Below are 24,235 nucleotides of genomic sequence, written 5' to 3'. Positions count from 1 at the left end.
CAGCTCTGTCAAAATGTTGAAAATTGGGGGGTGTTGAACAAGATTTGATTAAGTTTGGCCCAAAAAGAGATGTGAGCAACATTTGTTAAATGAGAATCATATTTTGACAATCATAAAATTGAATGATAAATTCAAACCCATAGGGGCAAAAGTAGCATTTAATGTTTGTTCTTCTCCTTTTTCTCATGATGCACTGGATAATGTATTCAGTATAGTCCTTACTGCCTGAATATGGTAGAATTTAATTATCCAATAAAAAAGAAAAAGAAAACAGTAGATTTCTATTGAGTCCCCACAAAGTGATGTTGCAGATCCAGATTTAAGGAATAAAAAATGAGGAGAATGTTACTCATGTTCCCAATGATGTAAGCACTAACATCCTACAGGCTCAAGGTGCAAATTTTTTAAAGAGAGAGAACAAAATAAATATCAGTTAGCTACCAACTGAATCTCATATCTGACAAATCCTGTATCTAAGCAATTTGACAATAATGATGCCAATGTAACAGCAACCCAGAAAAGAAACAAAGATATAACAAGAGAACAATTGAAGTTTTCTTAAAGGGTGATCTAATTATAAATTTATAATACATAATTTTATGCTTCAATTTCTTTCAAGTTTTCATTCAGACTTAAGACAATCTATACACAGACTCACACCATCTTTTCCAGGCAATCATAGTAACTCCAGGCCTAATCTTTGTAAAGTAGCTTGTAACTTGTTCATTCTTCAAATGAGCTGCTGATATGTTTTTCAGTAATGCCAAAAACAATCAAGGTCCACTGGTCCAGCTGAAGCAGAGGGGGCTTCTTGACCATCAAATGACCTCTTTCCCATCTCAAGATTCGAGACGACAGAAGAGATTTCAGTGTTAATATCAGTGGTTAAACCTGTTTCTTGTGAAACACTAACCATCTCCCTCTCTGTTTTGAAATCCTGCCTCATGTTTGATCCATGGTTTTTGATTAAGGCCCTCAGGATTGATTGGTCTTGCATTAAAACAGAGCCAGGGAATTGAAAATTTGATGGGAAAGGGACAGCTTGATTAGAGTAGAAAGCGTTTGAAAGTGGGATTCGTGGGAAAATGTCGGTAGGATTAGACGAAGCAGGAAGAAGAGGATTGTTAAAATTATCAGTTGTGTCTTGTTGGTTTCTTTGAACATCAATAGGATTGGAGAAGCAGGGCACGTAAGCCGATTCGACAGCAGGTTTGCTCTTGCCATTGTATGGTGAAGATTCCATTAATGGTGGTAGACCAGAAGGACCCAACTCATTACCAAAAGAACCCACCCTAACCAGACCTGAAATATGAGTTTTCTTCCCACCAGAACTCTTTTGGAATACCCTGCAAATCACCCATTCATTCTACAAAATAATAACAAAAACAAAAACAAAAAGAACCATTAACACCACATGGGTTACACAAATGAAACAGAGCAAAAGAAAGAATGAAAAGCAGAGGAAAACAGAGAAAAGTGTATGTTACCTTGGCAGTTTTGGGGAGGTTGTGGACAGAGTATTTGCCTTCCAGTCTGTATTCATGCATGACCCAGTTGGTCTTCTCTCCTTTAGGAGCTCTACCCTTGTAGAAAACAAGAGTTTTCTTCATTCCAACCAATGATTTTCCTCTGTAAATCTCCTTGTCTTTCCCTGTAGCTTTCCAGTAGCCAGAATCAGTAGCCCTATTTGTCCTCAGACCGGTAGGGTATTTTCTGTCTCTCACACAGAAAAAATACCATTCTTTCTCTCCCATTTTCGCTTTCCCTATACCCAATAAACCAAACAAACATGAGAAAGTTTAAACAGAATCCTGAAACAATCTCATCTGGAAAGAATTAACAAAGAGAAAAGTGAATGAAAATTCTGATTATAAGAGCAGGAACTTACATGGCAATTCCCAGGGCTCAGACTTGTTCAAATCCACCTCTCCAATAGCTCTAGCGCTGAAGTTGATGTCAAGAACCTTCTTGTACAAGTAGTGAGAAATAAGCTCTTCATCAGTTGGGTGAAAGCGAAAACCTGGGGGCAAATCCATCTGATCATCCTCCTGACCAATTACAGTAATGTTTGCCATTCCTGGAATAAGCTAAAACCCTATTGCCCCTCTCACTTAAAACCTTCTGTTTCACGTTCAGAATAATGGTTTCAATCAACAAGCTACAAAAGAAACCCCAAAATTCAGCTTGAAATCCTCACTAAACACACCCTTATAACCTCTCTCTATATATAAACTGACCTAACAGCTAAAGTTCTTATTGTCACCCACATAACAGAGAAAACAAAAAACATAAAAGAACTCAAAAAGATTCAAATGGAAAGTGGTGCAGCAAAGGGATAAGAAGAAAGCTTATATAAAGCTAAGGGAAGTTAGGAAAAAAATAAAGTTAAGGATTGAGAGAAAAAGGGAGAAGCCATGGAACTAAAAAGCATTAAACCTGAAAGATGATGGAGAGGTGTTAAGAGAAAAAAGCAGCATGAGAAACAAAAGCCCCCTAAATACTGGTGTGTGAAGAGAAAGAAACGTGGTATGTAAGGCAACTTGGTAGGTTGTTTTAGCCTCCCTCCCCCATCCTCCCTCTCAATAAACTTTTTCTATATGTTAATAGTAATAATGATATTTCTATTCTATCCCCTTGAATTTTGACCAGAGACAGCTAATCTCAAACATCATGCATGCAAGCAGCATCATAAGTTAAATACCTTATTAATTGTACAATTGTTTCTAATGTTTTTTGGTATGTGGGGATTCAAATTTTGGTTCAGATAATTGTTTAACTTTGTTTATGTTTATGTTTTTTTTTTAAATTGAGGAAGGGGACTCAAATTCTGCTCTTTAAGTAGAGAATCATGTATTGACCAATGAATCAAATATTCGGGTACTTGTTCATGTTTATATTAATTATTATATAATTTATCAAATAATTTGTGATCATTTTGGATGATGAGAGAACCTTTCCAATTAAAGCTATGCAGTTACATTTACCATACCTTCATAGAGAATCTAAATAAGGACATACAAATTGTTGCAAGTCAATTCATTTATGATCAGACTGTGGCCTATGCTGATGATTTTATAATTATTTCTTTTATATTAACAATTGTTAATGGATTATGAAGAAGATTTGGGTCCAATAAGGTGAGGGTGTTGATTTTATTGGTTGTTTCATCTGCACACCAGAAATAGGCAACATGTATTATTATAACAGATTCAAACAGTGAGAAAAGCTTAGAATATTAATCTAATTTTTCAATGAGAAAAAGGAGCTTTCCCAAATCAAATCGTTTTTATTCTAATTAGTGATTACAGCTATGTGAATGCATGGACGATTGCAGAAACTGAAATTTCAGCCTCCGAAAATTAGATAAAGTTGTTCATTCAACTCAAAATGACCTATTTGACCCCAATTTGTTTATAGGAAAGAAACATGAACAAAAAAAAAAAAAAAGAACAAATGGCTCGAAACTGACATTGCATAGATTTTTCATGCTATTGGCATAAAAAACTGACACTTTGCAACAAGGAACCAAAATCAGGTAAGAAAGTGGTCCATCTCTAGGTTGAACCATAACATCAGAAATAGACAAATTATGGAAAAATCACCTGGGACCCCTCCCTAAAGCTTCTAAAACTTTTTGGCCAAAAAGTTGAGCACTGTTCCATACCAGTTTTATTTAAAAGTTTCATCAGATACAGGAAAAATATAGGCCAGAGAATAAGCTACCAGGGCATAATTAATCTCTCCCTCTACTTTCTTCATTTAACCCTATACATCTTGTTTTGAGGGACCTCACCATGATTTAAAATGTAGCCTTTCTTGCTAATATGATGTCAAGGGAATAAAGTTCTTCTTGATTGAGAGCTATATATTTAAGTTGTTAGGTGAGAGAGAGTTCAAAGCATTGGACAATTTCTGAGAATGAGCTTCCCAAGCTAATTTGTCTGATCCTGATAGATATGTAGTGAGGATTTGAAAGGTCAATCTATATCCGATAATTTGCTTTATTTTTTTTCTTAAGTTTTGGTGAGCGTAAGTTTGTACTTCGAAAAGGTTCTCTTACGGTAAAAGAACGAATAAATAAGACAGAAGAAATAATGAAAAGCTGAAGTAGGAATGAACAAAAAAAAGTCTGTATGGATACTGACTGTTAACGTTTGATTTTGGTTATTAACATATTATCGCTCTTATTACATATTTTAAATGAAATTATTTTATAAAATCATATGGTTGTTCAAACAGTAATGCATTATGATGGTAGTGAAAGCAATCACGGTAATGAATATGTAAAACAGTATGGTAACAATGAAGTAATTCGAGACGTATAACAAAATTTACGAGTTAATTTTGCTTTTAAGATATTTTAGAGAATTTGATTCGATGTTTCAAATATAAAAATAGTTAAGAGGATCTCTTCTTAATCTTTTTTTGAAATACAAGTTTTTCTCTTTTTTCTCTTTTTTTAAAAAACATGTGACATGATTCTAAATGTTACTAAACTTCACTACACCGTTAGATCTAAGTATCTGCCCACTATCCCAATATATGTTATGAGCTAACATGTGTGCCAATGATGTCCAATAAATGCTCTTTTTGATGGTTGTTCTTGAGCAACTATTTATAAGCAACCGCTTCTATTCAGTGTGTGTATATATATATGTGAAAAGAACTTTGACAATCCATCAAGGATAAACTAGAAATCGATAGATTACTCCCTCTCTAAAATATTTTCTCCCAAGCTCTCTCTAAACTCTTTTCAAATACTCTCGATTTTACTCAGCTCTTTCCAACTTATTTTCTATCTTGCTTCACCACTGCATTTTTTCTATTTTTTTATCCAAATTTTTTTGATTATCGTACGCAATTTCAAAAATTACTCTAATCTTTCTCGTTACCGTCTCCAATACATCTCACCTTACTTGATTGCAATATTATCTCTCTTCTTATCACAAAAGAACCCCTCTAAAGTCACTTAATTTATATATAGCAAGATTACCGCAAAATCTTTTGTGTATCTTCTACACATAACCGTGTGCATATGACAACCACACAATTAAGAACGTTTTCAGCTCTAGAAACTTTGAAGGTGCATAAATACCAAGTGCTACCTTACTCTAAATTTTAATGTGATCCCACAAAAGATTTTGCCCACTAAAACATAAGAGGCACTCAAACAAAAAATTGCAAATTAAATGTTAATTGATATAGCTTGAAAAGGCCCCATTAAAATGCTGGCATATACTAGGCCAACTTTTTGTTGCGCATTTTCTTCTGTCTCCTTTTACTGGTAAATAGAGTAGTTTAAACCTATGGAAAAGATTGGATAGGCTAAGAATTCAATCCTTTGACTAAAGAGCGAAGCAGTAACAGGCAGGAGTAATAGATCTTAATTTCTATCCCTATTACAAAAATAAAAATAATATTAATACAAAACAGATAGGACACAAAATTCATCCAGGATTTGTGAAATCAAGAACCACCCAAATTTCAGGTTGTTTTCCAATTTCTAAGCCCAAAACAATCAACCCACAGATCAGCCAATACTTGAACCAGCCTAAGTTCCACTAGTTAGTGCAGCACAAACTGAAAGGCCAACTTGGCTCCACAAAAAGAGAACGAGAAAAATGGAAAAAGAGCTAGATGATGATATAAGCTTTTGCTGAAAAATGAAGAAGATGATTTAAGCGTGCCAGTCAATGTGCACATCTTAAATTCGATCATTATGCAAGTAGCTAACTCTATTTAATGCAAGTGACAAGTTTTAAACCATATTTATATTTTATGAAATCATGGTGGGTTTTTGGTTTAGATATTTTATTCTTTATTTACGAGAAATGATTTTTAATTAAAATTAACTTCTAAAATGTAAAGAATAAGCAAAAAGTTTAAAAAAGAGAACAAGCATTAGGATTTTGATAATATAGTTGAAGGAAATGGAGGTTTAATAGAAATAAAAATTAGAGTGTCCAGCTACCACTACAAAATAAAACAACATTGTCGATAAAATATTTCGAAGATATAGTTGTCAATAAATTTACATTCATCAAAAATGGAATACGTTCTTTAAAATACACAGACCACATATTCCATTTGATATTTCAATCAAGAGTTTGTCAATATCATCGATAATTACGATGATAGTCGGTAATAACATTCCATCGATGAAAGTTTGATTTTTTTTAGTGTGTCATAATTTGGTAATTATTTACAAGAATTAAGTATATATATTTAGAGACTTACTATCTATTACCTCAATAATTTTTGTGAGTAAGTACACTTTCAAACTGTTACATAAAATAACATTGCTCCTCTAATGATTATTTTATAAGAACATATAACATTCTATTTATGTAGCATAGTAGAGACAGCAACATTTCCCTTTCAAGAAGAAACCCAATAACTAGGCGACACGCGTCAAGTTTGGCCACTTTGAGGAATTTCAATCGTCTTGGTAACTGCACAAATAGTCAACGTCCATATCTGCCAATTAGGCATCATAAAATATTTGGCAATAGGCTGTGTATGCCCCAGCCACTCAAACATGCCGCTGCCACTTGGCAGCTTGTTATTGCTTTTGCCAAACCAAACTTAAAATTATTAAACTAATAAAACCCCCAAGAGTTGGCTATTAACATCCGGCGAGCTGACGTGGCAGCGGGACCTTGCTTCTTCTGTTTGGACATGTGGCCATGACTTGGATGACACGCGGCATAATGCGAATGGACAAGAAACCCAAAACTTAGGGGAAGGCATATTTTGGAGGTAGGCCAGGGTCAGCTGGTCTGAATAATGCAGGCTTGATTCAGATTTAGGTCTTCCAACGCTTGATTATCGCTTCATTTCAGATTCAATTAATCAACTCTTTCATGACTTTCTTGCTTTTGGATAAGGTAACAAATAAAGTCCAATTTTGCTTTGAGAATAGAAAAATGGAAATGACAATAGCGAGAAAGCTACTTTCAATAATTTGACGAATAATTGAAAACCTCAAACTTAAAATTTGAGTATTAAACTCAATATTAAGTTTTAATATTTCTTACTCAAAAATTTAAGTTTGAATCTCTAATTTCATCAATTAGAAATCTCTAAATTTATATAAATGTTTCGAGAGACAAACTAGTGAGATTTGCTCAAATGTTTTTTACCAGTAGTTGTAGACTCGCATATTATATAGCAAATGCTTTAAATTGTCAAAAGCAAATGAAAGTGGACTGTGAATCCAATTAGGCCCTTGACGCCTTGACAATAATTTTTTTCCCCTTTAAAAGCAAGCTCAGCTCTTCAAACCTTCATGAACATAAAACATGGAGTGAGTCACGGGGGACGTGTCTGGACTCTGGAGGCAATATATTTGAAGGTTTGGAGAAATGAAACGAATAAAAATGTCTTCTTCTTCTCTTCCAAACACTCGTGCATTTTTAAAATGTATTTGACTTTCTTAATATGACCTGATAATGATATGGACAAATCTTTATCTCTTTTCACCAAAATAATATATAATTTACGGTTGCAAGTTACGACAACCTGCTTATTTAAATAAGGGATATTTTCGGTCTATGCAAGCAGCTTAATATTTATTGGTCATAATGTTAACTCAAGAAATTAAGTCTTCATCCCATGAAATTCGTATAAAAGAAATTGACGGGAAAAGGGATGAGTTTTTTTAAATTGATTTCTAAACAATTCAATAAATTTAACTTTAATATAGATTTTAGGTCAAATTATACAATTAGTCCTTATATATTCTATTAAAGTAGTGGATTTAATTTTTGTATAATAATTTATAAAAATTGAGTCCTTATACCTTTTAAAATTAACAATGTCAAGCCAATCATTTAAAAATGTTAAAAATATTTCATTAGTTATGTTGGCATGGTATTTGACTATACTGATGTTGTGATAATGATGACATGATATCAAATAATGATGCAATGATTATATTAATGAGACGATAATCAAATACATACACGGATTTAAGTGATGATGTGATGTTAATGTGGTATTAATATGTTGTTGATATGACATTTTTACATTTACACATAATGAAATGGTAGTTTTACTAGCGTTCGCCCCTACGGCCTTTGTGAAAGTGTCGATGTTCTTGAGCTTTCTTCTTTTACTGATTCTTCTTCTCAAATACCCCCCATCGTCACCATTACTTCCACCGCCACCATCGCACTTAAGGCCATTTTCAAGCCTTCTAAAAGAGGTGGTACTCCACTCGGGTTTTTCCTCAACCTTTGACGAACAAAATCTTTTTCGACCTCAAAAAATGAGGGTTTCTCTAGGATTTTTAAGCCTCAAAGGAAATCATGTGGTGTTAAGGTTTGAAACACGCTTTGGTCACTTTTTTATCAAAATGACAAAAGGAACTCACATAAGGAAGAAATTGTTGGAAATAGAAGGTCTTTTAAAATTGTTCAAGTTGAAGATTTAGATTCTTCTTCAAGTGTCGTTCAAGACCTATCTTTGAAAACAAAACAGAAAACCATATTGAGAGTGCAACCGATCACGAAATGACATAGAGATCATATAAGAACAACAACTCAATGCGGAGGTTGTAATAACAATAGTAATATTTGAGAAGATTGGAATAGAATCAATGATAAGGGAAAGATTCGAGAGAAAGGAAAAGGACATTTGTGTAGACACTAAAATCATAAACAAAAATCATAAACAAAAAATGAATTAAAAAATAATAAAAAATAAAAAATAAAGAAAAAATGAAAAAAGGGTGGAGAGAGGTACGACTGGCAGGGTGCGGACGCACCCTACCAGGCACCTCCCTCACCTTGCCAGACGCGAAAAATTCGTGTCTGGCAGGGTAGTGGAACGTGCCCCCCCCCCCCCCCCCCCAGTGCCTAGGAACCGGGTATAAAGGGGAGGGGGCACTGTAGCAATCAAGGGGAGAACCTGCAACAAAAAAAAATCCTAGCAGCCAAGAAACCACAACAAAAAATTCCTAAGTTCTCTAGCAGCCTGAGGAATCCACAAAAAAATACCCAATTATGTGTGTGTAGTGAGAATGGGTGTCGCTGGCTAGGGAGTAAATTAGGGAGAGAATTTTGGGTCTTTGGGTTGGTTTAATCGGTGCTGGCGGTAGAGAGGAAAGAGAGAGAGAGCTGTCGGTGGCTTGGTAGAAAGAAAGGGCCCGATCGGCGGTAAAGGAAAGCTTTAGGTCAGAGAGGGTTTCGGCGTCTGCGGAGAGAGGGCAAAGAGAGAGCAGATCTAGGCGCCGGCAGAGGTAGATCCGTGGGCTAGGTGGCCGGTGGTAGGAAGGGAGAGGGAGAATCCGATTTGTTTATATAGAAGAGAGAGAGTTAGGCGGCTAAAGAGAGAGGCAAAAGAGAGAAAATGGGGAGAGGAGAAAAAAAGAAGAATTTATAGTTAGGGTTTGAGAGGTTCAAAACGACGTCGTTTTGAGACTCATCAACAAACTTAGCCAATCCTTATAAACACTGTCGTTTGGGCGCACAACAGGGCAGTTGAAGCAAGGCACTAAATGGTGCGTTTTGACTGGAGGAGGAGTGGGCTTCTAGAGCTATTGTGGGCATCTGTGGGTTCAGTTTTGGGCTACTCCAAGCCCGACCTTGGTATGTTCTAGGCTCTACAATTATTGGGCTTGAATCTTTGATACCTATTGTGAATGTTTTTTTTCTTTTTTTTAAATTTTGTTTTATATATTTACTTATTTTAGTTATTTTTAGAAAAAATGAAATTAAAACTTTATATACAAGAAATTGGATAAAGTAAAAATATAAGAATCTATACATTTAATTATGTAATAGATAATAGCAAACTTAGGTAAAAGAAAAAAGAAAAAAAGAAAAAAAAAAGGGGTTACTTAGTTATAAAAATAGATCCAAAAATAAAAATGAGTAGGAAAATAAATGAACATTTAAGTAAAGAATAATAATATGGTAAATAGGCTTAGAGGGACATTGTACATGGAAAAGAATATGAAAAAAATATAAAAAAAATAGAAATAGAAAATATAGTAGAATAAAATATGTAATTGTCAAAGTATTTAAAAAGATAGTTTCATAAATGAAAAAGAATGAGAATGGGACAAAGTGATGAATTATTCAATAAGTAAACAATACCGATGATGGGATGATTGGTCGGGGACGCGAGGAGTCGCAATCTCAGGCCGATATTTCCTAGGTTCGGAATCCAAATCAAGACTCCACCAGTACGATGGGAGGACCTCGATTTCAAGATTCCGAAATTCTTAACAAATAAAGAGTTTGACTATACCAAAAAAAATTACTTGATAAAAATAATAAAAAATGATAAAAAAAATAATTCAAACATATAATGAATAATTAATTTGTGAAAGTACAATATACATGACATTAAATAAATAAAAAATAAAATAAATAATAAAAAAAACAACTAATTTAAAATTAAGCATTGAATATTAAGTGTCATAAACTATAAAAAATGTGAAGATAAAGATAAAAAAAAGAATAAAAAAGAATAATAAATGTGTATATAAAATAAGATCTTAGGCATTAGGTTTGAATAAAAGATTGCTTATGAAAAATATAATAATAATAAAAATATAAAAATATATAAAATAAAAATAGTATAATAAAAAATATACATATAAAATTTTTTAGAATTATAAACAATTTGTCTAATTATAAATGAAAAACATAAGGACTTAGAACAAAAAATGTAAAGTATGAAAAAAGTAATAATAAGAAATAAGAATAGAAAATATGATAATAAAAAAATATAATAAAATAAAAATAATAATTAATTAATAATAACTAAAAAAATATAGATAATTGCATATATATATATTGCATCATACATATCATTGCATATAAATATTTCTGTTTTCGAGTTTAAGCTCCGATGATAGGATCTTTCGAGGATCTTGCGAAGGCGGGTATTCCTCGAAAAGTTCCTTAGGTGAAAAGGTGTTCTCGGGTCCCACCAGTATGATGGGAGGGCTCAAGAAACATCTTTAATAAAAGCCTTTTGCCCGAATTAGGTTCACTATACACGAAAACATTATTTTTAAAGAAAAACGTACAATAACTCCGATGATGGGAATTATTCGTCAAATTTACGAAGATGAATTTCTCGGATAATTCCCTAGGTGAGAGAATACCCCGAGTCCCACCAGTATGATGGGTGGATTCGAGAAAATATCCTCGATAAAAAGTTATTCGTTCGGCATTTCTTTCACGCCATGCATCTTGCCTCGCATTTGCATTCCATTTTAGGTCAAATAGGAGATAAAAATAAGTGAATAATAACTAAGAAAATATAGCTAATTTAAAAATTAAAGCCTAATAGGATAATCTAAGAATGGTACCGTTCATGGAACGGGCGTCCCGGGGGTGCTAATCCTTCCCCGGGCATAACCGTACTCCCTAGCTTAGATCTAGAAAATCGTAGACCAGTTTAAGGTTCTTTTCGGTGGGCTTAAAATTAATTTAAGTTTTCATCAATTAGAATCGAGTCAATAGGTGGCCAATCGCATCTAGTAAAAAAAGATTGGTGGCGACTCCTAGTTTAATTTTTTTAGTGAGTTTTCACATATGCGTCTGGCGGTTGGGTTCCTAGACTCGCACGTTACGACAGATGGCGACTCCACTGGGGATTTTAGAGAGTCGAGCCATTAAATAATAATAGGTTATCCAAGGCTTTAAATAATTCCATGTTTCTTTAGTGTTAATGATTTGTTCTGCATATTTTGTTTGGTGCATTAGTTTATTTCGCATTTATTACTTTATTGCTTTTAATAATTGTTGGGATTTAGGATAGAGGGATGTGAGATTGTTACTCCAAACTCGATGTTTTCCTTCACACACACAGCACATTTTGTATTCATGCATAAACCCTCCACTCGGGTTATGTCCTTTTTAGGAGGGACTTTAGTAGCTACGCTCTCGTGAGGTGATAACCTCCGCACCGGCTAGTGAAGACTCCCACTCAAATCAAACCTAGTCCGTTTGAAGCCTGTAATGGGTGAGGACAGGGGTGCCTTACTAGTCCGCGTGGACGACAGTGAGGAACGATTTGGGAACCTTAGCTCTATTTATAAACCCCGCTCAGCATATAGAATACCGAAAGCAGCTTAACCCTAGGTAAGGCCATACCCGTGAGAATATACCCTATAAATAAGTACACATGAAGGAATTTCTTCCACTCCCTCTATTTTAAATTATGCCACGAGATAATAAAGTATCGTGGAGTAGACAATAATACCCATGATATTGCTTATTATTCTCTCATTATTTTTAACATTTCATTCTTTCTTTTTACCATACTAACTTAAGTTTATTTTGCTTGTCATGTGCATGTTACATGTTCATTTGCATGCATCGTAATTGCATATAGGAGAAATATTGGCAACACAATATCCAATCTAAGAGATCCCGGTTACATCCATGGCATCGTCATCGGTAGGTCCGCTCAACATATACAGAAATAACTATGAGATAGAGTTACAGATGGGGCAGATCCAACAAGAAAAAGGAGACTGTTTGACCCAAGGACATGTCCTAACTTTACCCGAGAGAGTTCACTTGGACCTTCAGTAGAATGACTTTACAGAGATGGTAGGAATTTGGGAACAGTGGAGACGTGCTTACCGAGACAATTTTCAGAACAAGTATGGACACATTGCATGGCTCCTATATGTACCTATTGATGACCAGATGCTCTGAGCCATTGTCCAGTTTTGGGATCCCTCATACCGTTGCTTTGTTTTTAACAAGGTGGACATGACCCTTACCATAGAAGAGTACTCCTCTCTGCTGCGAATAGATCACATGCAGCTTAACAAGATCTATTAGAGGGCCCAGAAGATGGGACACCGACGAAAATTGGCCAAGTTGTTAGGAATGACTACGGTAGAAGTGGATCAACATTTGAAGAAGAAAGGAGACACAGAATGCCTTCCGTGGAGTTTCTTGAACGGATATATTAAAAAACACATGGAGGATGAACAAGGTCTCCTAGCTTTTGCGATGGCAATCTACGGCTTAGTGGTTTTCCCGAAGGTTTTAGGTCATGTGGAGGTGTCAGTCATAGACTTCTTTGATCAGGTGACGAGGAGCATTAACCCGGCTCCATCTATCTTAGCTGAAACCTTTAGATCCTTGAATTTCTGTCGACGCAAAGGTGAGGGACGATTTATCGGATGTGCCCAACTCTTAACTATATGGGTCAAAAGCCATTTCGAATGTAAAGAGAGCAAATTTTGGAAGCCTTATCTGTCTGTAAGTTGCCCTATCCTCGAGTTCTGCGAAAGTGTATGGCCCGACTACAAGAGGAAATAAGAGTGGGTCGCAAATCTTCGGAGGTTAATGAGCGTTGAAGTAACTTGGAGAGCTTCATGGATGCCGCGAATGCAAGTGATGTATAAATGCAGAGACAAGTCGTGGGTGCCACTGATGGGACCATGAGGAGCCATTAGCTATGCACCGATAATGGTATGGAGATAGTTCGAATATGAGCAATTCGTCCCCATGACTCACCAGCTCAACTAGTTAGAGTTTACATATGGAGAGCTGGAAACGCTAAAGAAAATTGAGGAAATTACGCAAGATTGGAAGAAAACTTGCCGAGTGGATCAGGGAAGGGTTACTGATGAAGTCACCACAGGGTATCATACTTGGCACGATCAAAGGGTGAAAGATGTCGTATGCCCCTCGAAAAATCCATCAAAACATCCTATAAACCCAAAACCTCAAGATGTCCTGCTAGAGAGTGAGTTGACAAGAAAAAGACTTGAAAAGGAGATGATGAATATGAAGCGGAGACATGAGGATGAGCTAGAATAAGTGAAGAAAGAGACAGCAAGAAAGGTACGGATGGCTTTGGAAGAACGGGATGAGTGGCAAAGCAAGTTTGAGGAAGTGAGCGTGGCAAATTCTTCTCTAATAGCCAAAATGCAAGAACTCCAAAGTGCCAACAATGCTTTGCAGCACGAGGTACGAAGACAAGAACAAACCATCAAAGAGTTGAAAAATGACTGCGGCTTGTTGGAAACTGCCATGGAGGGCTACAAGGCACAGTACGAAGCAGTATGGTAAGAATATTTCCAAATGAGGGAAAGAAATGATTCGTGCACACAAAGCCTTCAAAGGAAAGAAGCTGAGATGCGATGGATACCGAGACAGATGAGAGAAGTGGCATTTAGAGCTCGAGTGATGGTAGACAAGATCGAAGAACTCAGGCGAGAGATTCTTCCCAGGGATGAATTGAGTGAGAGGTTGATCGATCACCTCAGGATGGTTAGGGACCAATATGACAAAGTTGGTTTTTCCTTTTGATAGTTATGTAATGGTTTTAGACAATGATGTAATCGGATATTTAAGTTTTATGGATGCGAATTTTCTTATGGTAAATGTTGGATGGCCAATATTTTTCCTATTTTTTTTCTTTTCAATACATTTCATTTGCATCATAATTTCATGATTTAAATGAAAGTAATAAATAATAATGCACTCAACATAAAATTCTAACTTATTCCTTGAACTAATAGAACAAAATTCCAAAAAAACAAACTCTCCACAAATACAATATAAGAGCCCGTTCTAAGATCATGGGGGATGAGCATTCAGAGAGGATGGATAAGATTGAGAAGAAGTAAGAAGAAATCATGGGCCAGTTATCAAAAATTTTGGAGTTAATATCTACAGATAAAGGAAAGAGAGCGGTAGGGAGTTCTGGTATACCAGAAGACGTTCAACAGACAGAAACCAATACAGACCCTGTGTATCCACCAGGATTTACACCACCACCTGCAAGGAATGCTTCTATTCCCATGCCATCAATGGGTCAATATCTATTTTTTGGGATGCCAATAGGGCCACCACCGACTTATGCTCAACAAAGGCCAATTGGAGGGGCAAGTCCTTCATATTACATCTTTGTACCTGATCTGGATGATCCAAAGGAACAAGAGAAGCTCAAATGTGGATCCATTGAATCGAAGGATAATCTCGATACCCACCAAAAATTTGACCTTTTTGAGGAAAGACTACGCATGATAGAAGGAATGAGAATGTATTGTTCTATGGATGCAATTGAACTCTATCTTGTTTCAGATGTGGTTATACCCCCAAAATTCAAAGTTTCAAACTTTGAGAAGTGTGATGGAACCAAGTGCCGGTCACACACATCACCATGTATTGTAGAAGGATGGCCGCATATGCTCATGATGACAAACTCTTGATACATTGCTTCCAAGATAACCTTACTGGTGCTGCAGCAAAGTGGTACGTCCAACTGGACCGCAATCGAATCCACACGTGGAAAGACCTTGCTCGGGCATTTGTAGCTTAGTATAAGCATGTTACAGATATGGCTCTGAATCGTCTTTCTTCACAAAACATGGAGAAGAAACCCACTGAAAGCTTCAAAGAATACGCTCAAAGATGGAGGAATGTGGCCTCTCAAGTTCAGCCACCATTGATTGAGAAAGAGACCACTATAATGTTTGTTAACACCCTACGAGCCCCTTATTATGAACGATTGGTTGGTAGTGCCACAAAGAACTTTGCTGATATGGTGATTTCAGGAGAAATGATAGAAACTGCCATTAAGTAAGGGAAGATAGAAGGAGGTGATACGACAAACACGAGGAAAGAGGGAACTTTTAAGAGGAAAGAGGAAGAAGCCCAAGCCATCACTTCAGGACAACACCAAGGAGGAATATACAACTCTTACCAGCCATACCCACCATACCCCTATTACCTAGCTGTGAACAACACTTCACAAAGCCCATACCTATACCCACCCATACCAAATGCCTTTCCTAACCTGTACCCATATGCTCTCATCCAATGGACACCTTACCCCACGAATATTCACCCACCTACTTCCACACCTGTTACAGCTTCAACCACACAACAAACAACACCTTCAAACAACCATACTGTCGATGAATTAAGAGGATGGTGGAACAAGCAAGAGAAAGTGTAGTTTGACCAAATCCCAATCACATATGTTAAACTCTTCAATCATTTAGTTGCAAACCATCTGGTGGCACCTTTATATATAGAGCCATTAAAACCTCCATTCCTGAGATGGTATGACACTTCCGCCCACTGTGATTATCATTATGGAATCGAAGGTCACTCGATCGAGAATTACACGACATTCAAGCATAAGGTGCAAGGGTTGATCAAGGCAGGAATCCTGAACTTTGAAAAAAAGTCAGAGCAAAATGTTAACAACAACCAACTGCCAAATCATGCTGGGGTAGGGGTAAATGCAATCGAAAGGGAGGTGTATGTTAAAAGGAACATTCAGGAAGTGGAAACCCCCATGGAGAAAGTATTTGAAGCCTTGGTAAAAGTCAATATGCTCGAGGTTTGACCAGAATGTCCTAATGTGAATGACTCGGGAGATATCCAAAGACTATGTTACTTGTATCACAAAGGATGTGTGGGGCATTTAATCTAGGATTGTAGTTCTTTCCGGAAGGATGTGCAAAGAATGATGGACGAATCAAGGATTGAGTTTTATATGGAAGCTTCAAAGTTAGCAGTAAACATTATATCCAAGGAGTCCACTCACCCAATGAAGATAAAACCTTTAACCATTTTCTATGAACTAAGAGGAAAGTTTGTGGAGGACAGAACCTATGCCAAGATGATCATCGAAGTCCCTAAACCCTTCCCCTCAAAGATGACAAAGCTGTCCCATGGAACTACAACTGCAGTGTACAAGTTTCAAAAGCGGAGAAATAGATAGCTGAATCTCAATATGATGCTGCAAATATAACTGGTGTTGGAGGGATTACCCGCAGCAGATGTTGCTATTCACCGAAAGCATTGGAGAATCTCAAGAATGAGAAAAGAAAGGAAAAAGAGCAAAGTTCGAGAGAAGAAAAGGTGCAACCTCCGAAATCGACAGATGGCTCAAAAAGACCGGTGACCGAAAAAGAAGCTGTCGAGTTCTTCAAGTTCATCAAACATAGTGAGTACAATGTGGTCGAGCAATTGAATAGGTTGCTCGCTCGTATTTCACTACTATATTTGCTCCTCAACTCGGAACCACATAGGAACTCTTTGATGAGGATTCTGAACCAAGCATATGTGGATCACGATATCTCAGTTAAAAATTTGGACTACATCGTTGGGAACATTTCGGTGGGTAACATAATATCCTTTAGCGATGAAGAAATCCTTTCTGGAGGTAGAGGAAATTACAAGGCCTTACATATCACTACCAAGTGTAAAGGTTGTACCGTCTCAAAGGTACTGCTTGACAATGGATTGTCCTTAAATGTGATGCCCATGAGGACTTTGGCCCGTTTACCCATCAACATGTCCTACATGAGAAAGAGTCAAATGATCGTGAGAGCTTTCGACGGAACAAGGAGAGAAGTAGTAGGGGACATTGAGATACTGGCAGAAATTGGCCCGTGTACCTTTACCATTGAATTCTAGGTTATGGATATCGCTCTTTCATACAATTATTTGTTGGGAAGACCTTGGATCCATATGGCTGGGGCTATACCTTCATTTCTTCATCAGAAGGTCAAGTTCATCATGGATGGGAAGATTTTCTGTGTTAACGGGGAAGAGGACTTACTCATAAGCAAGCCAGCAGATACTCCTTACGTAGAAGCAGCAGAAGAAGTGCCTGAATGTTCCTTCCGATCTTTCGAGTTTGTTAACACCACATATGTTAGAGAAGGAACCACATCGCCTATTTTGAGGCTTTCCAAAACCACCAAGATGGCTGTCAATCAGATAGTAAGGAAAGGATACCAAGCGGGACCAAGACTGGGAAGAGAACTACAAGGCATTAGAAGGCCCATACGTGCTACCAAAAATGAAGAAAGGTTTGGCCTGGGGTATAAGCCAACTAAGAAGGAAAGAGAAGAAATGATAGCCGAAAGAAGAAAAGAAAGGTTGGCTCGCTTTAAGGGGCATGAGTTGGAAATCCAAGGAATGACATATCCTCATCTCTATGAGACATTCCGATCTAGAGGTTGCATCTTTCCTGAATCACTCACCGTTAGGAGCCAAAAATCAGTGTCAGCTTTAGGGGAAGTCTTTTCTGATTTATTGATATGTGTAATGAAGGAAGGTGAAGAACAGTCCGAAAATGTGGATGGGATTCCTACTACATACCTCGGGCCACCGAATCTAAAGTTGAGCAGCTGGACCACCATGAGTTTACCAGTCACTTGTGATTCAATTTCAAAGTAATGCAAACTAAACATCTGTGCTTATGCCCAAAAGCATTGAAATTTTATGAATCGGGCTTTTTATCATTTATCATTCTAATAAATTGACATGCGTAGTGCATTTCTCATATCTCTCCTCATGATTAACCATTTCCATTCATGTCATTTCATCCCTTTATTTTAACTGTTTACCTATACAATAGCTCTACATATTTCAATTCCCTTTACCTTCCAGGATTCCAAATAACGAATGCGAAGATGATAATGATAGTGGTTTTGAAGTTAATTTTGAAAAAGGTACAAGTGTCAGTGAACTTGATGATATAAAAAACGTGAAGGATTATGATTTAACTCCGGACTTGTTAAGACTAGTAGGACAGGAGGGGAGACAAATTGTCCCACATCAAGAGGCACTTGAAATGATAAATTTGGGAAATGAAGAAAATAAGAAAGAAGTTATAATTGGTATGACGTTGGTGCTAATGGAAAAAGAAAAACTAATAAAGCTACTCCATGAATATGTAGATGTGTTTGCATGGTCCTATCAAGATATGATAGGACTCAATACAGATATTGTAGCCAATAAATTACCTTTGAAACCCGAATGCAAATCGATTAAGCAAAAGTTGAGAAGAATGAAACCTGAAATGCTGTTGAAAATTAAAGAAAAGGTGAAAAATCAGTTCGATGTAGGATTCTTGGAAGTAGTTAAGTACCCTGAATGGGTTGCAAATATTGTCCCAGTACCTAAGAAAGACGGGAAAGTGAGAATGTGTGTGGATTATCGAGACTTGAATAGAGCTAGCCTAAAAGATAATTTTTCTCTTCCCCACATTGACACCCTTGTTGACAATACTGCCCGCATTTTGTGTTTTCCTTTAAGGATGACTTTTCAGGGTATAACCAAATTAAGATGGCACCAGAGGATAGAGAGAAAACTACCTTCATAACTATGTGGGGGATCTTTTGTTATAAGGTAATGCCATTCGGTTTGAAAAATGCCGGGGCAACTTATCAGCGGGCTATGGTAACTCTTTTCCATGATATGATGCACAGAGAGGTTGAGGTGTATGTGGATGATATGATTGTAAAAGCTCGCAAAACAGAGGACCATGCGACCAATCTTGAAAGATTATTTAAGAGGTTACGAAAATTTCAGCTCAGATTAAATCCGACAAAGTGCACTTTTGGAGTCATTTCAGGAAGCTACTAGGTTTCATCGTCAATGAAAGAGGAATAGAAGTTGACCCGGATAAGGTTCAAGCAATCCGTAATTTGCCTCCTCCCAAAATGCAAAAAAAAGTTAGAGGATTTTTGGGAAGATTAAATTATATAGCCCGGTTCATATCACAACTCACACTCAAATGTGACCTGATCTTCAAACTCCTTCGCAAACATAATCCTGGGGCATGGAATGAGGAGTGCCAAGTTACTTTTGACAAGGTTAAAGAATATCTATTGAGTCCGCCAGTATTAATACCACCTATGGTCGGGAGACCCCTCCTCTTATACTTGACGGTAAATGAAGGATCTATGGGATGTGTGTTAGGACAGCATGATGAAACTGGTAACAAAGAAATGACAGTTTACTAATTATGTAAAAAGTTCATTGAATACGTGTCCAAGTATTCCTCGTTGGAAAAGATGTGTTGTGCTTTAGCATGGACGACGCATCGACTCAAGTAGTACATGCTATATCATACCACTTGGCTCATTGCGAAGTTGGATCCTATTAAATACATCTTCGAGAAACCCTCATTATCAGGTAGAGTGGCAAAATGGCAAGTGCTATTGTCTGAATATGATATTGTGTATGTTTCCCAAAAAGCTATCAAAGGAAGTGCAATCACAGATTTTCTTGCAAAAAGGGTGGAAGAGGATTATGAACCAATGGAGTTTGAGTTTCCGGATGAGGACTTGATGTCAATATGCCAAACAAGTGGGGAGGAATCGGAGAAAGAGAATTGGAAGATGTTTTTCGACGGAGCTTCGAATGCCTTGGGGCATGGCATAGGGGTCGTGTTAGTGTCACCAGAAGGAGATTATTATCCCGTCATAGCTAAACTCAACTTCTATTGCACCAATAATGTGGCTAAATATGAAGCTTGTGTCATGGGTCTTCAAACAGTAATCGAGAGGAAAATTCACATTTTGGAAGTGTATGGGGACTTTGCTTTAGTTATTTATCAGTTGCGAGGAGAATGGGAGACACATGACTCGAAGTTAGTTCGATATCACAAGTATGTTTCAAAGCTAATTGAAAATTTTGATAAGATTTGCTTCACCCATTTGACCCGAGAGGAGAACCAAATGGCCGATGCATTAGCTACGCTGGCAGTAATGTTCAAAGTTGGTACCAATGTCAAGATTCAACCCATCATGATTAATCTTTGAGAGTGCCCCGCACACTGTTCCAGTGTAGAAGAAGAAATAGACGGGAAACCGTGGTACCATGATATTGTGCATTATCTCAAGTTTCAGCAGTACCTGGATCAAAGCTCAAAAAATGATAAGAAAACCATTAGAAGGTTGGCAATGAATTTCTTCTTGGATGGGAACATCTTATACAAGAGAAGTAGGGATCAAACGCTTTTGAGATGTGTGAATTCAGCCGAAGCTCGGAGAATTGTTGAGGAAGTTCACGAAAGAATTTGTGGAGCACATGCAAGTGGACATAAGTTGGCAAGACAGGTCATGAGAGCAGGGTATTACTGGCTTACGTTGGAAATGGATTGTATAGATTTCGCTCGAAAGTGTCACAAGTGTCAGATATATGCAAACAGAATCCATACCCCTGCTAATTCACTGCATGTATTGACATCACCATGGCCATTCTCAATGTGGGGAATGGATGTGATTGGGTTGGTAACCCCGAAGGCATCAAATGGGCATCGGTTTATTCTGGTGGCAATTGACTACTTCACTAAGTGGGTAGAAGCAGCATTTTATGCCAATGTGACCTAGAAAGTGGTATGCAAGTTCATCCAAAAAGAAATAATATGCCGCTATGGTCTCCTAGAAAGGATCATCACGGATAACGCTAGTAACCTCAATGGTTCGATGATGAAAGAGGTTTGTGCCAAGTTCAAGATCAAGCATCACAATTCAACACCTTATAGCCCAAAGATGAATAGAGCGGTAGAAGCAGCCAACAAGAACATCAAAAGGATAATTGAAAAGATGACAGATGTATACAAAGATTGGCATGAGAAGTTATCTTTTGCTTTGCATGCTTATCGCACAATAGTCCGAACTTCCACGGGAGCTACATCGTTTTCTTTGGTGTATGGGTTGGAAGCAGTTTTGCCAATTGAAGTAGAAATCCCTTCCCTTCGGGTCCTTAAAGAAGTACAGTTGAAAGAAGCCGAATGGGTTAATGCTCGATATGAGCAATTGAATCTCATAGAAGAAAAAAGGTTGACGGCACTTTGCCATGGGCAGTTATATCAAAAGAGAATGATGAGGGCATATGGCAAGAAGGCACATCCTCGACAGTTCAGATAAGGAGAATTAGTGTTGAAAAGAATTCTCCCGAACCAGCATGACCTTTGCGGGAAATGGACACCGAATTGGGAAGAACCATTTGTGGTGAAGAAAGCTTTTTCAAGAGGAGCACTAATTTTGGCGGAGATGGACGGAATGAAGTTTTCTAACCCGGTGAATGCGGATGCTGTCAAGAAATATTTTGCATAAAAAAAAAAATTCAAGTTGAAAACCTGAAAAGGCGGCTTGAATCTGGGAGATGTGTTTAGGGTGAAAACCTGAAAGGGCGGTCTAGACACGAAGAAGGTCCAAGTACTACAAAAGCTTAACACAGAAAGGGTGAAGATCATGATCCGAGATGTTCATACAAAAGACAAGGGAGCTGACAAATGTGCCTGTTTCGGGATAAAATTTCGAGACTACTGTTAATATCTATCGAAACAGTCATTAAGAAAGAACTGTATCCCTTTTGTACTAATCAATTTTCCCCTGTTCCTTGTCATTATGCTTGATTGTATAAACTTCCCTTTTTTCTAACGAAAAGTAGCCTTTCTGCTCCCAACAATGCCATCATTTCCATTCTGCCAAGAGAGGAGATATGAGTACATTGCATTGCATTTGTCATAAAATTGGAATGATACTTAATAAAGAGCATGATAAAGTAAGAAATGTTTCCAATTTTTTGAAAAAGGATCGTAATTGACAGTGAATGAAATGGAGTCTGGTAATGTAAGAAAAGAAAATAGAAAAGACTAAGAAAAGAAAGAAAGAAATGGAAATAGTAATAGAATGGAGCACAGTAAAAATGTGAAGAATGATTGGACCATGCATATGATAGAGGAAGAAAACAGTTATGAGCAATGAATTGGGGAAGACGAGAGATCGGAAGCGTGATCGATTCATCCCCCATTGATCAAAGAGAAGGCTGTAAAACACCTAAAAAAAGAAAACTGATGAAGATGAATTGCCATGTTCAAAATTTTAAAACAATTGAAAAAGAGGAAAATTCATCTTTAAAATCATAGAACTTTAAATGAGGAGTTATTATTTTTCACCATTTCAAAAAAGGAAAAAAGGTTGCATTGCCTCAGTTTTGAGGAGTTCATTTTTAAAGTCTCGTTGCCTCAATTTTGAGGAGTTTATTTTAAAAGGATGCGTTGCCTCAGTTTTGAGGAGTTCATTTTTAAAGTCTCGTTGCCTCAATTTTGAGGAGTTCATTTGAAAAGTCTCGTTGCCTCAGTTTTGAGGAGTTCGTTTTAAAAGACTCGTTGCCTCAGTGTTGAGGAGTTCATTTTAAAAGTCTCGTTGCCTCAGTTTTGAGGAGTTCATTTTAAAAGTCTCGTTGCCTCAGTTTTGAGGAGTTCATTTTTAAAAGTCACATTGCCTCAGTTTTGAGGAATGCATTTTTAAAAGTTTCGTTGCCTCAACTTTGAGAAATCTCAAAAAAAAAAAAATAAAAAACCTTGGTAGGAGAATTAAAGAATTTAGTCAAATACAGTGTCTACGTCTTTGCACTATTTCGGACTTCCGAAATGCACAAAGAGGGGTAGCTGTAGACACTAAAATCATAAACAAAAATTATAAACAAAAAATAAATTAAAAAAATAATAAAAATTAAAAATAAAGAAAAAATGAAAAAAGGGTGGAGAGAGGTACGACTGGCAGGGTGCGTCCGCACCCTGCCAGGCACCTCCCTCACGTTGCCAGACGCAAAAAATTCACGTCTGGCAGGGTAGTGGAACGTGCCCCCCCTAGTGCCCAGGAACCAGGTATAAAGGGGAGGGGGCACTGTAGAAATCAGGGGGAGAACCTGCAACAAAAAAAATCCTAGCAGCCAAGAAACCACAACAAAAAATTCCTAAGTTCTCTAGAAGCCTGAGGAATCCACAAAAAAAAACCCAAATATGTGTGTGTAGTGAGAATGGGTGTCGCCGGCTAAGGAGTAAATTAGGGAGAGAAATTTAGGTCTTTGGGTTGGTTTAATTGGTGCCGACGGTAGAGAGGAAAGAGAGAGAGAGCTGTCGGTGGCTTGGTAGAGAGGAAGGGCCCGATCGGCGGCAAAGGAAAGCTTTAGGTGAAAGAGGGTTTCGACATCGGCGGAGAAAGGGCAAAGAAAGAGCAGATCTAGGCGCCGACAGAGGTAGATTTGTGGGCTAGGTTGCCGGTGGTAGGAAGGGAGAGGGAGAATCTGATTTGTTTAGAGAGAAGGGAGAGAGTTAGGAGGCTAAAAAGAGGCAAAAGAGAGAAAATGGGGAGAAAAGAAAAAAAAAAGAATTTATAGTTAGGGTTTGGGAGGTTCAAAACGACGTCGTTTTGAGACTCATCAACAAAATTAGCCAATCCTTCTAAACGGTGTCGTTTGGGCGCACAACAGGGCAGCTGAAGCAAGGCACTAAACGGTGCGTTTTGATTAGAGGAGGAGTGGGCTTCTAAAGCTATTGTGGGCATCCGTGGGTTCAGTTTTGGGCTAGTCCAAGCCCGACCTTGGTATGTTCTGGGCTTTACAATTATTGGGCTTGAATCTTTGATGCCTATTGTGAATGTTTTTTTTCTTTTTTTTAAATTTTGTTTTATATATTTACTTAT

At 37.2% G+C, this 24,235-nt stretch overlaps 1 protein-coding gene across 1 annotated transcript; it reads right to left on the bottom strand.

The window, feature by feature from the left end:
* Positions 1 to 427: 427 nt before the first annotated feature.
* Positions 428 to 2,422, bottom strand: NAC100 (NAC domain containing protein 100). The gene is made up of 3 exons (XM_018116636.2): positions 1,889 to 2,422; positions 1,488 to 1,765; positions 428 to 1,366 (listed from the first exon to the last, which is right to left on the bottom strand). The coding sequence occupies exons 1-3, from the start codon at positions 2,073 to 2,075 to the stop codon at positions 755 to 757; spliced, it is 1,077 nt and encodes a 358-aa protein (XP_017972125.1). The 5' UTR covers positions 2,076 to 2,422; the 3' UTR covers positions 428 to 754.
* Between the last annotated feature and the right edge of the window lie 21,813 nt (positions 2,423 to 24,235).

This window comes from Theobroma cacao, chromosome 3, assembly GCF_053813885.1.
Source record: "Theobroma cacao isolate CCN51 chromosome 3, ASM5381388v1, whole genome shotgun sequence".
In the NCBI taxonomy this organism is placed as follows: Eukaryota; Viridiplantae; Streptophyta; class Magnoliopsida; order Malvales; family Malvaceae; genus Theobroma; species Theobroma cacao.
This window is presented reverse-complemented; position numbering and strand designations above follow the sequence as displayed.

Coding starts and splice junctions, on each gene's coding strand:
- NAC100 (XM_018116636.2), bottom strand. CDS start 2,075: ATGGCAAACATTACTGTAATTGGTCAGGAGGATGATCAGATGGATTTG. Junction 1,766..1,888: donor TGAGCCCTGGGAATTGCCAT/GTAAGTTCCTGC, acceptor TATTGGGTATAG/GGAAAGCGAAAATGGGAGAG. Junction 1,367..1,487: donor ACCTCCCCAAAACTGCCAAG/GTAACATACACT, acceptor ATTATTTTGTAG/AATGAATGGGTGATTTGCAG.